Source organism: Seriola lalandi, unplaced genomic scaffold (assembly GCF_002814215.2).
Source record: "Seriola lalandi dorsalis isolate HSWRI2012SDOR001 ecotype SW California unplaced genomic scaffold, Sedor1 jcf7180002054343, whole genome shotgun sequence".
NCBI classification, from domain to species: Eukaryota; Metazoa; Chordata; class Actinopteri; order Carangiformes; family Carangidae; genus Seriola; species Seriola lalandi.
The window spans coordinates 249,259-267,591 of NW_019524896.1; the positions used below are offsets into that span (position 1 = coordinate 249,259).

The window sequence follows — 18,333 nt, forward strand, 5'->3', positions numbered from 1 at the left end:
CCCCCCCCCCCACCCCTCCTTATCACCTCCTTTGACACCCCAAAGGCCCTGCTGAGGGCGGCTGTGCCCGTGGGCACCTGGGGCGTGTTCATTATATACGGTAAGAGGCTGTAAATCACCGAGCTCCATCACTGCCAGGACCAGAACTGGCTCATTCCCTCTCTCTCTCTCTCCCTCTCTCTCTCTCTCTCTCTCTCTCTCTCTGGCTGTAGCACTATCAAATACAGCTGCGAACACAAAACACCCCGCCACAGCAGACAGCAAATTGGCTCCGAGTTAAAAAAAAAAAACAAAAAAAACACACACAGACACTTACACACAGACAGTGCACAACAACGGAATATTAATGAAGGCCTGGTCTGTAAAGATGGAGTGTGTGTGTCTGAGTGTGTGGCGTTAGGGAAGAGGTGGGGGGGGGGGGATAGCACAGCTGCCATGACTGCCACTGTGTTATAAGCCGTCTGTGTGTGTGTGTACGTGTATGTGTACGTGCGCTCGAGGCGCTGCCGTACTGTACATACGTGCAGTAAAGATACAGAAAAATAAAGAGGCAACATGGAGGTAAGTATGTGTAATATCCTGGCATGTTAAGAGAAGCTGATGAAACTGCAGGTGGATGGGGGGAAATAAGAGGAGAGACTCGGTGAGGGAGAGATGGCAAGATTAAGATGCTGAAATAAACACCATTAAATATACCCCCCCCCACCCCCCCGTCCTAAATGGTGATCCAGTGTCAGAGCTCCCTTAGCAAGGCTGCTTTCAAAAGATAAGCCAGCCGACAGGTAAAATGAAGCACACATAATGAATGTCCATAAAAGTGCTTTTTGCTGCTCTCTTGTTGTCAGTCGATACAAAAGAATGGTGATTCAACCAATAACCAGGCTACGTGTTGAAAGCTTTCTGTGGCAGATGAGATGCCACACTATGTCCATTAAAATTAGGGAATTGAGATCTTGGTATTCTCAGCCAAAATTGACTCCTGTTTCCCGGGAAAAACACCTGTGGGAACCGCATGTATTTGTATGCTGAAGAGGACTGTACGCAGCGCACCTTATTCATTAAACCCCAATGATAAAACACAACTTCACTACAGTCCGACCTTGAGAGGCCGTTGTTATCAGTAATAGAACTGAAACAACTGTGTGGTTTTTTTTCTTCCATTTACTTTTCATGCTACATTGGCTTCCTGGAGTCCAGCTGAGTGTCAAGTGCTTTTTATTTTTATCTTTTATTTTTTTTATAGGTGTGAATGAAGTGCGGTGCGAAAATCTGTCAACAAATAACCTGACAAATGGCTCAACAGGTGGCTGAACGGGACGCGCAGGCGCCTCCATCAGGCGGAGCATCGGACGCATTAAACACAACATTAACGTTTCGCCCAAACATCCAGGAATAACACCGCCATGCCCCAAACCACCAAAACCACCCGACATGACAAAATGGCGGCATGTGAAGGATTTCTTTCTTCTCTTGTCACTGCACACGTAAATACCCTCAGGTCAGCCTTATAAAGACGGTCATGCACTCCCATAAAACCACTCAGACATACTCTGTTAAAACTAGTAAGGAGGAGAATTTCTTCTGTTGTTGTTGTTGTTTTTACCTCAAAGAGATTTCACCTTTAAAGCTGCTAATATATGAATATATTATATACAAGACATAAAAGGCTTGTATCATGTCAGTATCATGATAAGTACGTTGTATGTTCTTTATTTAATGTGGTTTGATCTTGCAAGTAAAACGGGTGAAACTGTCTTCGGTCAGTTCTTTGTCTTGGCCTCTGATATAGAAAAGTCCAGATGTTACAGCTGTTCAAAGACTCACTTTGTTTACTCACTGAAATCTCTTCTTACTGTCCAGCCGTCATTCATAATCTAGATGAGAGAAGCTGTTTAATTGATGAAAATGTCGATAGGCTCATCAGAGTCCTCTTTAATCATCACAGTTCGCTCGCGGCACTAAACCGTCTGAGCGGCGGCCGGCGTGCGCTTCACATCTCAGACGACATTCAAGCGGCGCTCACCTCTCGAGTGGTGGAGCTCGTTGGTGCCACACGCAGGTTAAAGGGAAGATCGGACTCTGTTCAGGACTGAGAAAGGTACTGCCACTTCCTCTGTGTGTTTATTTCATCAATATAAAAACACACTGACTGAACTGAACTATTTCTTTTTTTAGTAAAGATGCAAATACTAAAATTTTAACCTTACAAAGAATCTTTGGGGAAAAAAAGGTCAGGCACTTTTAAAAACAAAAAAATGCTTGGCAGGTGATTGGAGGAAGCATCTATCACAGGCTAATGTCAACCAATCAGATGCTGCGGATTCTGGTGAATCGAATTCTTGCCGAACTCAGTCGGGAGAAGAGGAAATTCTCTCCGGTCCCGATATAACTGATGCTGCTGCAGCATCTACGCTAACCTCTCTGAGAGCCGCCATTGTTGTTAACGAACGGTCTACTTCCTCCCTCAAAGGACGCCGATTGGCGCGAACAACTCAGACAAGATGGATTCTCACTTGCACGAAATCCAGCCGCCTCGCAAAAGGTTAAAATTTTACACCAATGAAAACAAGCGAAGCTAAGTTAGTGTATTGTTAATATATTTATTTGAGTATATATATATATATAGTATTATTATGGTTGAAGAATCTCTGTCCTGGACTATATTTTCATTTTTAATTCATATGTAAGATGTAAGAAATGTGTAGGCTGGAGACGGACTTTGCTAGATGACGTCTAGGCTGGCAAGGCTGATTCTCTAAGGTGGATATGCTGTCTAGCTCTGTCTGTTTTCATACACTATTTTTGCCTTGTTACCCAGCAAAGTGTGAATGAGATTATTAACATCAAAGTGTAAATGCAGAGGAACGCCATGCCTCTACGTCTTTTCTCTCTTTTTTTTTTTTGGAGGGTAAATTAGGACCTATTTCTGGTGCAGATGATGGCTGCATGAGTTGCTGACTTTATAATCCCCTGACAAAAGGCTCCACATCATATTTAAACGATTGCTTTCACGGCTGGCTCATTGTGGTTTAACACACGCCCACAGCGGGATGAGGTTCAAAGTGGCACGAGGCTGCAAAGTCTCATCTGCAGCTCCGGAGACGGGCTGAGGTGACATTTGCGTCGCCCGGGTGGGCAGGTGGATCAGAGACGCTGCCAGATGTGTATAAGAGACAGGCCCGTAGCACCACCATCACACACTAATGGTGTATTCGCCTGACTTGTAAATAGGGCCGACTGCTCTCATCTCACTGCCTTTCGTTTCAAATATTTATCCGTGAGCCGGTGAGCTAAATCGGCTCTGACAGTGAGACTGTTATTTAAGGTCGCAGACAGGCAGCTGGGAGAGAGAGAGAGAGAGAGAGAGAGAGAGAGAGGTGGAGGGGGGAGGGAAGAAAAAAAAAAAAAGCCTCCATCCCTCGCTAGCGAAATGGGATTCATTTCCATGTGTTCATATTCTGTCATGGTAGCGTTTTTTCTTTTTCTTTTTTTCCCCCCTACTCTGAAAAACCGCATCCGTCAGGCTACCTCTGCTCCCCTGCAACAGTGTATTAGTATCCTGGCCTCGGCTCAGTGGAGAGCCGGCACGAGAGAATTACTAGTGGATGGAAGGGGGGGGGGAGAAGAAAAACAACAACAACAACAACAACAACAAAATAGTCACTGTAAATAAGCTTCATGTGGCTGCGGCAGAATTCATTCGTTTCATTGACCTGAATTAACGCTGTTTCTTCAGCTGAGCTAACGTCGCGGCGTATAACCGGGTAGAGATAACGTAGTAATTCACTCCCCGCTTCCTCAAATAAAACCTCATTTTCTACTCTATATTTTACTGTAAGATATATTTGACCACCACAGGTCCTTGTCATGAGTGTCAGGTTTTTGTTTTCTTCCATGGTCAGCTATTGTGTTATCCTCGCACGCCACGGCGGGAGAATACTGTCAGGTACGGCTATTTCTATGTGAAAGCACAAAGACGTTTATAAGAGAAAAACTTTCAGGATGCAAAAAAAAGTGTCTAAATTCATTGAGCTCAATATTTGTTTTAAACATTACAGTGTGTTTAGATATCTACATGGGAAAATCTGAAGTTTCTCATTACTTTCACGTGTGAAATGTCACATGAAAATCACATGTCCTGGTAATCTATCCACATGTGAAATGCCCTCCGCCCAAAAAAGGGCCCTGTATATGTGGAGTGATGCTCCATGATTGATTAACGTGCGTTTTACATGAGATTTATATTTATGGGGTTTATACAGATACCTGAATAAAGCTGAAATTAATCATTTAAGCTTTAAGTCATGTTGCCGCACAGTAAACATGAGGCTTTGCTCTGTGAGACAGATGCTAATGTTGTCTTGTTATTAGGAAACATAATATTTATAATACAGTGCATTCAGAAAGTATTCACACCCCTTCGCTTTTTTCACATATTGTTATGTTGCAGCCTCGTGTTAAAATCTACATTTCTACACTCAAAACCCTGTAAAAGTAGATTCGGCAGAAACAAAACATGTTCGCCTTCAGTTCAAATGCTAATTTAAACATGACCAACAGAGTATGACACATCACAAGGAAATGTAGTATTATACCGCTACTGGATTGTGGATTCCTTTGCTGGGTGGCTGGACTGGGCATTATGGGTAGAGGGAAAATCTCAGGGTTTACTAGAAGTGTAAAATAGGAAGTGATGGCGAGGAGCGAGGTGTGGTGGTCCACAACAGGTTGGACAATGTGCCAGTGGAGAGGAATACGAGGGCTACTCTGCTCTACTTTAGTCTGCTACAACCACAACCCCGACCAGGAGAAGAGGCTGAAAATGAACAGATGGATGACACACGAGTGGAGAAAACACCAGCGCTTCCGTACGACAGCAGTGCCGACGAGTACTCCCACTGACCTGTGTGTGAGCGTAGGTGACGCTTGAGTGCAGTATGGCTGGGGAAAGTCCGGTTGCATTCACTGCAGATGTAGCTGCGAACGCCGGCGTGGACCTCCATGTGCTGCTGCAGTGCCGTCTGGGTCTGGAAACGCTTCCCACAAAGCAGGCAAAAGATGGCCATGTCCGAGCCTGCAGCGGGAAAAAGACACAAACATGGATCTCAGATGAGTATATGAATTTCAGCTGTTTGAGTAATATTCATCACCGTGTGTCGTGCGACAGTCGATGACAGCTCCGCTTAAACAAATCACACGAAAAGGTTGTGCACGTTAACGGCGATTAACATACAGGAGCCGCAACAACCCAGGTGTGATGCCGCGGGCTCAGACACATTACAGCTTACTAACCATGCCTTCACAGGCTCACACCGAGCGTACTGTATTTGTATGATTAAAGGTGCACACAATACTCCTGTTTTAGGGTGGGCGAGTAGAAAGATAAAGATCTCCTATGCAATACTTCAGCGAGCAGTGAGCATTTTTCTCCAGCAGAGATAAAGAGCACACAATTGCAAGCGCACAAACACATAAAATCACAAACACGGGGAACGAACACACACACACACACACACACACACACACAGACAGTTGCACGCTCCCTTGAACACACTCCCTTCACACTTTTTCAATTACCAGGCTGGGGAAAACTCTGGGGAAGGACTGAGTGTTTGGAGCTCAGTTTCTATTTCATCAGTCAATAACACATCTTTGGGGCAAAGCTGACACTAATTTAAAAATCTATGAAGAGCAGCCCGCCTCATGTTCATAACAACTGCAGGAGGAGGAGGGCCCACGACAGCCTCCACGCCAGATCAATCACTGTCTCGGCTGCACTATACGCGCTAAAGAACGGGGATGGAGGGAGGATGCACCGCTGGAGGACGATGATAGGAGGGAGAAAAAGTTTCTGGAAAGCAGGTAGAGATGGGAGATTCAGAGGAGGGAGGAGATGTGGAAACCAAGGGAGAAAAAAAATTAAATTTAGGTATATGTAGGGGGAGAGTAATAAATATTGACAAACCATCCCCATCTGACTTTCGCTCTCCCTCCATGTTTCATTTTCTGTTGCACGGGAAAAAGAAAGCACACATGTAGACTTCTCATTAGCTCCTTGTTCAACACTTACGACTGAAAGCTTGAGGGACTAATCTTTCATCTCTACAGGTGAGATAAGTCATGGTCCCCGGAGGATGACTCCTTTCTCTACCCCAACAATCAAAGGCAGGTTTTTCAACACAAGAAATATTTAAATCTACTGGAGAGGCTGCCGTAAAATTCACTCATGTTACCTTGAGGATAAACCTTTGTGATTTTAACAGCACTGTGTTTCCTGCAGCTCCACCTTGAAGCCCAAAAACATGTAAGATTTTGCAAGTTTGTCTTGCTTCTGATGCAGTTCTGATCCGCTTCCAGTTTCTCTACAATCTTCATTTTGTGCGTTTAATCTGGTGGTAAAGCAGATTCAAATATTTCTCCTCCATCTGGGCTCCTAAAATGTGTTTTTTTATCCAACTCATTTTCTCTCACTCTCTTATGACGAATTTTAAGTTTTAGTTTCCATCACCTTCTTCCTCCGTCTTTTCAAAACAAACTGCCGACTTCTCGTAAATGTGACTCACCTCTTGCGCAGTTGTTGAACTGCAGAAGATATCAGTGACTGGTTGTGTTTAATTGTGTCATATCAGTTGGATTTATGTGAACATTTTTGCCATCTACTGCTTCAGTAATCGCTTCGTAATGTAACGTGAGATTAACGAGCCGAGGATGAGTCTGCAGGAAGGGCATGTGTGATAAAAGCTAGATTTCTCCTGTATTTCTATTTTCCTTGCCCGTCTCTTCTCCTCCTCTCTGCTTTTTATCAATGAAGAGGCTATTGACTGGGGTCGACTCCTCCTGGAATCCCCCTAGGACTCCAGGTACTTACGAGAGGCTTTGATTGACAAGCCTGTCTCCCGCTCACTCCTGTTCTCTCTCTACCTCACTCCCTCTTCTCCCGGTTGACCGTATATCTTAGGGTCCGGCTCCGTCAGTGTGCTAGCATTAGCGGAGGACTCCCTCCCCTCTCCAGGCCACTTCAAGACCAAAATCACTCACGGCCACTTTAAAGACTTGGAAAGTGTCGAGAGGCAGAATAAGTGACAGAAGTCAGAAGAGGAGTGAGAGAGAGAGAGAGAAGGAGTTTGGGCCGAAGATGGAGAGATAAGAGGAAAAAAAAAAGAAAAGGTTTAGGAATGTAAAAGGTTAGGCGACCTCTGACCTCAGGCCGGGGTGAACCCAGATCCCAGACACACACTCACTCACACACACAGAAAAACAAAGCTGGTGATGAAAAAGACTTTTCTCCTTTTGAAGCCAGGGCAGTTACAGTCGAGCTGAATGTCGTACGATGTGTGTCAGCAAGTACGCATCAACTTTAAAAAGCAGTCTGACAGTCTCTGCGCCTTTATATAAGAAAAAGTGTCTTTTCAAAGCGGCACGAGAGTCACACTGAGAGCAAACAGTCGGAGTGACAGACACAGACAAAACTGCTCGGGTGGAGAACAAAGGTAGGAGGAAGAAAAACTAACCACGAGCAGCTGATGGACATTTAAACATGCTGCTTTCTAAACACCACAAAACTAAACACTAAAAGAAAATTTAAAAAAAAAAAAGACCACATCTAGGATCTAACCTTACTTGTAGAGCTTTGAGGAGATGTTATTTATTTGTAAATCAGAGGTGCAACGTAGAACGTAAACTCTTAATTTATCCCCCACTGCTTGTATTCGATGCCAGAACATAAAGATGTTATACACCCTCATGTAATGAGGACAGGAGACCTCAAACATGGACAATAACTATAAAGCTTGAAAGGTTTTCCAGCTGCACTTCAGAAGTCTCACTACCTCCAACGTAACCTTCCACTATCTCTAAATCAGCAGATGAAAAACACCCACACGGACTCCACATACGTAGATTTCCATCACGTTCATCCTTCAAAGAACTCGAATGCTTTCTGTCTTAAAGAGGGGTCTACTCTCAATGCCAACCTCGGGCCACTTCATGGACCTCAATAAGACGCGAAACAATGCGTGCCGGTGCATCCGCACTTGAAGAAAATAGACGCGGGAGCCGAAAATGCTCGACACAAACGCGACCGCAAAGATACGAGACTTTGCGAGAGACAAGAGACGCATCGTGTGTGGAAAAAAAAAAAAAAGATGGCGGTGGGTGGGAAATGCAAAATCCAGGTTTTGAAAACATTCACTCAATAACCTGCCGGTGACTTCCAAGATGTCGCATCCACACTTGCAACAGTCTGTGTGGAGGAATCTGCCGGCTACTCGTTCGATCTTTCTCTCGTCTGCAAACCACAGTTTGGGAGGAAAGTGTAGCGCGAAGCCTGATTAGTGTTGGACAAAATTAAGTGGTGCAAACCGTACAGTCAGTTCCGGGGAATAATGTGCGTGCTGCAGGAAAGTGAGTAAAGGTGTTGTCGGCGGCTGATAGATGAAGAGAGCGGGGGAGAGATAAAAAAGGAAGGAGAAGGTGGGAGAAAAGTAGTTGACCCAGGAGGTCCATTACAGTGTAAAATTGAGTCAGCCCAAAGTGACACCTGAAAGGAGGAGCTGGAGGAGCTGGAAGTGGTGGGGGGTTCTTAGTCTCATTCCTGTTTGGCTGTTTTGGAATAATTTACCTCCTCCGACCAGCCTCTCTCTCTCTCTCTCTCTCTCTCTCTCGCTCTCTCTCCTCCTGCCGCCATCTATTTATAAAGGCCTGGGTAGTTTGTGGCGGTTTGTGTGTGTGTGTGTGTGTGGCCGCGGCAGTGCCGGCAGTATCTTAATGGGCCTGGAGTGGCAGGGCTGCTGTTATTTAAGTGGGGGACGGACAGAGGCTGGTAATGGAGAGGAATACTCCCTGATGCGAGGTGACAGTGGTCGGATGGGCACAGAGCAGAGAAATGGCCTCAGGGTAGAGGCTGGCCATCGAGGGAGGCACTCTCTCCGATTCTGGTGTGCAGCAGGGTAACCAGGCACCTGCCCACCCGCCCAGCTCGGAAAAATAAAAGTCCGAGAAATGGCCTCAAAGCTTACAATCCTCAAGGTTTTTATTATCTCATTATTGTATATTCGGCTCCACTAACCGAACTGCAGGAATCACAACGTCCCTCAGAGACTGGACTCTACAGTTTTTCTGCAGTCCAACATTTCCCGCTCTCTCTCTCGTCTATAGACAAACACGAAATGCTTTGTTTCACCGTCTCAGCCTCTTCACGGGAACTTGTAATGTACGTCTGTCATTTTAGTTTTCAGTGTGAGTGCTACAGCCCTTAAAATCCTCCCCGAATGCCCGTGTGTCTCGGGCTGCGTTTGAGACAGTTAAATGCGTCCTGACTGTGGCCTGCAATGCAGCGTGCTGAACAGAGGACCTGCCAGAGTTAATGAGGCAGAGAGCAGCGGGACCTCAGCACAAGGTGTTCAATCACAGGCCATTACCACAGCCCTCAACCTCTGTTACTGCTCGCTCATGTCAATAGCAATCTATAGTTTATCTGTAGAGGGAAGGGTAGTGACCAAACGTAGGTCTCTGTATCCTACAAACACCTACATTAACTGTGGGTGCACGCTGAAGCCTAAAAACAGATACATGAAAACGACTTCCTGACTTCATTTCATCTCTAATTTATTTAATCTATAGTATGAAAATGAGCTGGAGTGTTCACACCTGACCTGGGAACAGCAGTTTGTGTTCAGGTGCGTCGCAGTGAAAATAATAATTTAGAGCAAGAGAAACGAACATGTATGAATGTTGAACAGCGGCAGCAACACGGAACGATTTAACCCTTCAACTGTCCGTGCTGTTTTTGTAGAGAACATTTCGACTTGTTGAAAGCCGAGTTGTACTTCCTGTTTCTTTGGTGTTTTCACACTGTAGGTAATCAGAGGGAGAACTGGCCACCGCAGCTCATCTTTAAAGTTCAGATCATTACGGCGGTTCCTCTCAGAACGGGCCGAGCCACCTCGTCCTCTCTCTCCTTGGGACTATCCCTGCTTCGCGCCAGCACACACACACACACACACACAGACTTCAACAATCAGTCACGGCAACATCCATCCTGTCGAATCCTCGGCTCCGCCAGCTGCCGACCATTCGAGCTGACACTCGCCACAAACACCAGTCACAACAATCCTGCCTCTGTCGGCGGAGCGAGGTGTGAGAAGCGGAAGCAGAGGTGACGTTACCCGCTGCTCTTTAGCTTCGTCTAGACTTTTAAGTGTTTGTTGATACTCTCATCTGCAATCAGGCTTCATCACACATCAGGTCACAGCCGTTCTGAAAAGGTCGCCAAGCACCTCTTTACCTCCGCCTCCACGGGGTGTCACCGGAGAAATGCATCTTGTCATGAACGAACACATAGATGCCGTCTGTGATTTACTCTCGTACGGATCGGAAAAGGTCCCTCAATGCAACGTTAAGGCGCTGGGGACTTCACAATGTAGTCATGATTTCTGCCCCCCCCCACCCCCCCCGTGGGCGATGTGTTTCTGTATCAGCGTGCAGAGCTAACACTCCAGTCACCACACGGTTTCAACCTAAACGCCACCCTCTCTCTCTCACACACACACACACACACACACACACACAAACAAACACACGCCTCCCCCTCGACACATGCTAATGTTTCTGCCGGGGTCCTCTGAGACTTCCTGGATGAGAAACTGGTCGTCTTCCAGTATGACACAAGATAAAACAACAATCTGCTCACATTTGTTCTCAGCGTCGCCAAAAATTGGGGCGGGAAAGTTTTAAAGAAAAACCTCAAAAGATTCATTTTTGAAGAATGTCTTTTGCCGTCATGGGAAGTGATTTCTCTGGTCGATTATCGGACAGTTGAAACGACCGAGTTCTACTAGTTTCACTGCAAACAAACCGCAGCGCCCTCCGCAGCGTCAGTGACTTCATCGTTACAATATGATCAGCACATTTAAAAAATAATAAAAAAAGACGTCCCGGCTCTTAGCCTCACTGCACTCCGAGCCACAGAAACATACTGTGAGACATATGTTCCTCGGTGCGATTACGGTCGCTGCAGCAGATGATCTAGGGAGCCAATTTGTTTTTAACAGTGGAAAAGAAAAACGGCTAGTCTTTTAACTATGTTTCGGGGCATCAAGATGCACATGTAAAACACTTCCAGAGCTCTCATCTAATTGTACATTCGGACTGACTGTGCAGTAAATGTAGCGTGTGGTGCTAAGAGAGGCGTGAGCACCGCCAGCACAGATGCAGAAATGAGGAAATAAGCATACTGTTAAAAGTAGTTTACATAACATGCATTGCATCCAAATTACATCACTCCGCACAACCTGGGCGAATCACCTCCTGTTTGTCAAACTGTAGCTAATGCTTAAATTTAGGCAAGCAATCAATCTTGGTTTAAGTTAGGGATCAAGTTGGGATTAGTTTAATGTCTGTTTCAAGCCCCGGAGTCTGTTCAACATTTCCACGGCGAGAGCAGTCATGTGAACTTTAGGATTTCAGAGTTTAACCTGCCACCACTCTTCCAGTTTTGGGATACCACCTCGACGTTTTCCTCGCTCTTTGGAGCGCTACAGCTCGTGTTTGCATCTTAAGACATCACGCTTCATTCACGATCTTTCAGGAGAGCAGGCGAGGACGCAGGTTTTCGAAACCTGATCTATCACCTGTAGGCTAGTGCCATGTTCAGAGCACTCTGTTATCCGACTGTGCGCTGCACTCATTAACATCCTCTTTTTCTCAGCATCGCATTTCCAGTCTGGTTCCTCTAAAGTGCTTTAAAACACAGACACATAACACCGGCAACAGGAACACAGGGGTCTGGCCTCTAATGTGAAACGCCGTGTGTATGTTTGTGTGTGCAGGTACGGCGTGAGAAAGATGTAATGCACAACTGCTAATTCATTTAAAAACACCTCCACAGAACTATTTATTGATCAAACTGGAGGAGGGAGGAACGAGGCTTCAGAAACAGAGAGAGAGAGAGAGAGAGAGAGAGAGAGAGAGAGAGAGAGAGAGAGAGAGAGAGAGAGAACTCTGTACGCAGTGGAAAACAAGCCATGCATACATTTAGTGTTATCTAAATCCCAGGTTATGAACACGTTTTATAAAGCAGGACTATTTTACCCTCAAATGAAAAAGACAACACTATATTAAAAAGGTGTTGATGGACACAATGAAACACACTCTGGAAATGGCGACTCAGACTAGTTTCAGATTACATCCCTGTTGAGTCATAAGAAAATATCAACCACTTGTGTGAAATTTGGTCATAACTGCTGCGTGAAGAGTTAAAAGTATCAGTGGATATTTGTGCCAAATGTGAAGCGACTCCCTTGAAGAGTCCTCCAAGGTCACCACGACCTTGACCTTTGACCAACAAAATCTAAATCAGTTCATCCTTGAGTCCTGGCGAACGTTTGTGCCAGATTTGAGGACGTTTTGTCAAAGCGTTACTGAGACATCGCGTCCAACGAGAATGAGACGGACGGCTCTGGCTGTCGCCGGCGCAGAGGCGTAAATCAGAAACTCGAGAGATGATTAATAATGATTTTTAAAATTTTTTGCAACACAAAGCTATGTTGATCTCCCCCCCCCCCCGACATTCCTCTAATCTGTTGCTTATTTTCTTGTAAATAACTTAATGATTTACCATATTTTTTTCATGGACTGAAGAGTGAGGTATTTAAACACTATTCAGATAAAACAATCTGAGAAGCAGAATGAGTCGGTGGTTAAACTCGTCTCCACCTGCACTGAATGCAAAGTGTTCAGAAGCACAGGTCATTTTGTTCTGGGGTAATGAAGCAAAAAAAAAAAAAAGGTTGGAAATGACTGATTTTCCTCTCAGTATCAAAATCAACGAGTGGATTTTTCAGTATTAGGTAAATAATATAGAACTGGGACAGACTGTAAAAATATTTTGTGTAGGTACAATTAAACACAAACAAAATGAGTCAGTGAGTGTGTTATACATGGAAAAAAACAAAAATGATATCAGCGCAGGGATGCGATCGACCGAGGAATCAGCTCAGAGGACCAACAGCTCCTCACATTATTCATGTGAGGAAGAAAAACAAGAAATCAAAGAAAAGGCAATCTCTATTATACGACACTGCAACAGCACACAGTCAACAACCCCTGCCCTGCTGCGGTTTGTTTTTGTTTCGTCCCTGCTTCCCAGCTCCATCGGGCAGTGATAATTCACGTCGGGCCCGCAGCAGCGCTGACATTGTAAGATGAACTGCTCCCAGCTAGATTAATGCCACCAGATGCCAGGCGAGATGCCATATTAATTACCCAGAGATAATGTCAGCACAACCATATGGCAGCTCAACTGGCCATTTAGTTGACAGGGAGAGGTCTTTATAGCGGTGCAAATTTCCTCATCTGCACGGCGTCGCAGCCTCGCCATATTTTCTCCCTACTGTAGCAAGTGGAGCACTTCACTATTATTTGCACATTATTACTCAAGCTGTAGCGTTAGCTCGGGATCTGCAGGGTGTTATGATGGACAACAATGCATTACTAAGGAAGCTTTATGGTGGAGTGTTTTTCCACTGTTCACTGAAAACGTAAAAAATTAGTTTTTGATCAAAGCCTGTCGGTGTTTAAATGGATACGGCTGATTGTAATATATATTTTTCTCACTGTGAAAAGAATTTAAAAAAGAGCAAATCCAGCAACTGGTTCATCGCACTAACAAGTACCGTCTGTGTAACCAAAGCCTGATAGATAGATCTCCATTGTTGTCCAAAACGTATTATAAACATCGAATACTTCATGTACCGCTGCTGTAAATACCAACTAGAAAACCACCAGATATGTATTAATCTGTCTCCATCCAAACGCATTTTTTATAATAATAATAATAAACACAGGCTGATGTCTGCAACTTCTTTCAGTTACAGGACGTGTGTTTGTATAACAGATTGTAATCCTGTAACATGGACCCTTAAAAAGGTTTCCAGATCTTAAATACACATCCAAGAACCTTCCCCTGTGCGTCTGTGTGGATATTAATTCTGAAATGTCAGTAAAAAGCATGTGTTTGTTTTTGTTTTTTTTCCCCCCGCCGCCACCATGCCGACTGTAAAGATCATAAACGATGCAAGACGGGAATTAACGTCACCGTGAGAAGCAGTGGCCAAGCCCTTTATCATGATTTACAGTTGAACCGCCGGCTCCCCTCCCTCCCTCTCCCTCCTTTCTTGTTGTGGACTTTCAGATCATTTACAAGGACAGACCGTGCTTACCATCCAATCCACCCACCTCCTCCACCACCACCGCCGCCGCCGCCGCCCCCGACATCTCCTCACCCACCACCGGAGCACCCACCTACCCCTCTCTCCAATCCCCACAAATCCGATTTAATCAGACAACTTGTGCAGTGTGGCTCGGAGTAAGAAAAAGGATAATTAGTAAACAGAGGAGCTACTCGCCAGGCTTCATTGGCATTCGCACCGGGTTACTGTGTCGCATTTAAAATGCAGTCTGATGAAGTCTACAGAATCAAACCATTTGTTACTCCTATTGAGGAGGCTTCGGGCTACTGGCAATTAAATTGGAATTAGCGCTGGGGAATGAGATACGGCAGATTCATACCAAGGAGAGGAGGGAGGGAGGGAAAAGGAAACGGAGGGAGAGCGCTCTGTCTCGACCCGGCTCTTCTCTACAGTGGGTCAAATCTGGAAGTGATTTGCTTTTCCTTTACTTCTGTTTATTTCCTGCACGACTTCAGTTATCAGTTTATAACTGAAACACTCCAGCAGGCCTCCCCTCAGCTCCTCTATATCTCTTATAACTGAGGTATTAAACTGATTTATTTACTTCTGAAAAAACACAGAAGCTTCGCAAAAGAGCCAAAGTGACGAACAAAAGTGGTGCTTCATCAAGAAAAACAAAAAAACAAAAACATAAATGGGTGGCTTTGTGTGTCCCTAATATCTGAGGGCTTTAATTTGGTAATGAGTATATATAGACTACTTAAAAACAAACATATGACTGCACTTAAACTCTCTGAGTCTTTGAGGGAGAGAGTGGAGAAACAAAAGAGATGCCATTTGCTCTGCCACAGCTGACTGGGCACAGTGGAGCTCAGCATGGAGAGAGTGCTGGTCCGCTGGCAGAGGGAGGGGGAGAAAGGAAGAAGGGATAGATGGATGGATGGAGGGAGGAAGGAGGGAGGAAGGAGGAGGGTAGGGGGCAGATAAATGAAGTGGAAATGAGAGGGAACAGCTCCTGTGCTACAGCTGGCCTCCCTAACTCTCAGCCAGCCTGGCCATGACAACTGGCTCGCTCTTCCTCTGGCTGTTGGGGGGGGTTCAACAAGAGGGGCCCGGCAAGGGATGTACAACTGGTAAAGGGCCAGTAGGGGCCACTGAGAAGGACCTGCCCATATACTAGCATTTAATATAAATTGTGATAGTGAAGAGCAGGTTATAATCCGGTATAACAGTTCAGTTGTTAAAGGAGATTTCCGCCGCGGGCTTCTGGAGGCTCGTATCAGTATCACACTCTGGATTTAGAAGGTGCAGATTGTGTTGAAATGTTGCACCTAGTAAAAAGTAATTATTATAGGACAATAGCTACTTAACGATGACTTAAATTATGCACGTCGAAATCAGTTGACCCAATGAAAACAGCTGTTTAAAATCTTCAGAGGCTTCCTGAAGCCTGAGGAAATAACTCTGGCAGTGATGTCTTCAGGGTTATCTCGACTTGGGTTTGGAGACGTCAAATTTTATGGCAGAAAAGCCTGAGTAACAAACTCAAGTTGGAAAGATGTGGGTTTTTACAAGGCAGGGGAGGTGTGTAACAAAAAGATGATACTGATTGCATTATGTGGACTGTGGGATCCAGGGGATGCTGAAGGTCAGTCAGGATGACTCACTGCATTGTGTCTTCTAAGTCGCCAAACGAACTGAAAATAACTGCGGTGCTTCTTTTATTTACAGCCATTGCTGCTAGATATGTACGTGTGTTGCTGCAACAACTGCGTTTGACTGATGCAACTAATACAATGCATATTTTCTCAGATACGCACCGTGTGCAGCGAAGTCACCAAGACAAATACCTGTACGTTAAATGACATTGGCCGGAGGAGCGTGACCGATAGTGTTAAAATAAAATAAAGCTTAATTTACATTGTGACCTGCGTGCAATTGCAATTGCCATTAGAAAGAAAAAGTGTGTGTGTGTTTGTGACTACATAAATGCACATATGCATTCAGACGCTTCATTCTCAAGGTTAAATACAAAGATGTCGTTCCAGCGAAGTCCATTACTGCAGGAAACCAATGAAAATAAATGACAGCATTCGAGGTTGGAGTATCCCACGGAGAAATTTGCTCAGCTGGGTCATTTGTATACCCCCAGTTTTCTCCACATATAATGCTCAAGCGTGTGTTTACAGATGAAGCACCCCATCGGAGTGCAGTCCTATTTTTCTCTTAAACAGGAAATGGAAGCATTTTCACTCTAAATATATCAGTTAATCTGTCGGCTGATGTAAATCCCTGTCACCAAGATTAATGATCTTGAAAATGGAAGAAAAAAGAAAAAAAAAGATCCTTTCAGATCTTATTCACCGAATCACTGGTGCAACAATAAGGGTTAGAAAAACCTGCATGGAGCTACATACAAATGTAAACTGTGTACATTAACAGGAGAAATTCAGCTTTGATGGCTGAAACTGTAAAAAGCAAGAGACGTAAACAAACCTTCTTTAAAAGGCTTGAAGGATAATATCGGTTTTCTTTAGAGGTGAAGACATATACGGCAAAAGATGAAAAGGAAGACAAAGCAGGAAGAGGGTCCCAGACCAATTCAAGAAGTGCCACACACATCACCTAACACCGGCTGTGTGTGTGTGTGTGTCTCATGTCTGTACATGTTAATTACTAGGAGTCAACTCTCTGCAGCATGTTGCTAATGTGTTGATTGGGGAACTCTCTTGAATCATTTCCTTCCTCTTTGATCACAGCGTCTTCCCGCTCGGCTTCAGAAACAGACTCGTCCGCTGTTCAGTTTCCCCTGAACACCTTGGAAATGACCTACCTGTCTGTCTATGCAGTCTCATCTACCCAGACCACTGTACAGCGTGAACAGGGAGGCTTGTCTGGTCTGCACCGAGGGCCGTGAATCAATTTACACATCAATAATTTAAGAGTAAGAAAGAAGCAGAGCTGATGTTCTTCAAAACGTAGCGTTTAGCCAGCTTTCCAAACATCAAAATAAAGATTATATCAACCCACACTTGCCAAATAAATATACAGATATTTTTTATTTTTCTACAAATTATAACTAAGAAAGTGTTGTTCATATCTATTTAAATTGGAAAAAAATATTGCTTTCTATTATGGAAGCAGGAAATATGATATCCCATTGAGCACCTGTTGAGTTTATGGACACTTAAACTGTGCTCCAATATACTGCGGTAGAATAATATTTACTCTTCATAATTATTATAACTCATATCTGCTTCTGTTAAATTACAAAAGTCAAGTAAATAAGAAATGGCGCCTAAGTACAGACAAGCTCTTGTGTCATTTACTAAGTGAAATATTTGATTAAAATGTCGTTATCTTGCTATTTCATGGTTTAACTGAGTGGAATGTGAAGTTTACTTAGTATAATATTCTTTAGCCACAGTGATTTGATTTCATATGACATTTGTCATAAATCACACTTATACTTACAGCAGACAATGAAAATTACTTTTTTTATCTAATTGATTTTTTTTCACCTGCTGTTTCATGTTTAACACAAAAAAATGTGTAAGAAGTTTAATCTCCAATCAGTTGATAAAAAGGAAAACTTTATTTTCCTTAAACATCATTCTGTTGATAAAATAAAACTTTATGTGTTATCACCTTTTCCCATTTGTTTTCTCACCATTTTGTCATCTTTGTGGCTTGTACAGTAAACATGTTCTGTATGGTTAATGATCATTATCTTATAAACAGATATTTCCACTATTATTATGACTGTTCACAGTTATACTACTACAGAATTAAACAGGGAAAGTCTATTAACCTTCCTCTGGTCATGTGCTCTAATTCAAGCATATTTAAATGGTGTTATGTGTTAATGTGGAAGGTCCACTGCTGCTAATGCTGCTATTAGCTGCTAATGCTAACGTGCCGTTGTCGGCTTGTCGTCGATGAGCGTCAGTTTATTACCGTCTCCTTTTGTTCCTCGTAAACTCACAGCTTCATTAAAGCTCCATCTAATCTTAAGTAAAAGTTAAACGTTTTCCCACAGGACACTCTCCGCTTCCTCAAAATAAAAAGGGTTTGTGGGGCAGACCGACTGGGAGTGACTTACCCAACTCCACCCAGACCCTGTCAACCTCCCATCAGCCCCCCC

General features: G+C 44.1%; 1 protein-coding gene across 1 annotated transcript in view; it reads right to left on the minus strand.

Annotated features, from left to right (window-relative positions):
• The window catches only part of zbtb16a (zinc finger and BTB domain containing 16a), a 135,887-nt gene that overhangs the window by 7,718 nt on the left and 109,836 nt on the right, over positions 1 to 18,333 (minus strand). The window contains exon 5 of the mRNA XM_023407655.2: positions 4,904 to 5,074. Coding sequence (XP_023263423.1) covers positions 4,904 to 5,074 — 171 coding nt within the window. The remainder of the gene's footprint in view (positions 1 to 4,903; positions 5,075 to 18,333) is intronic.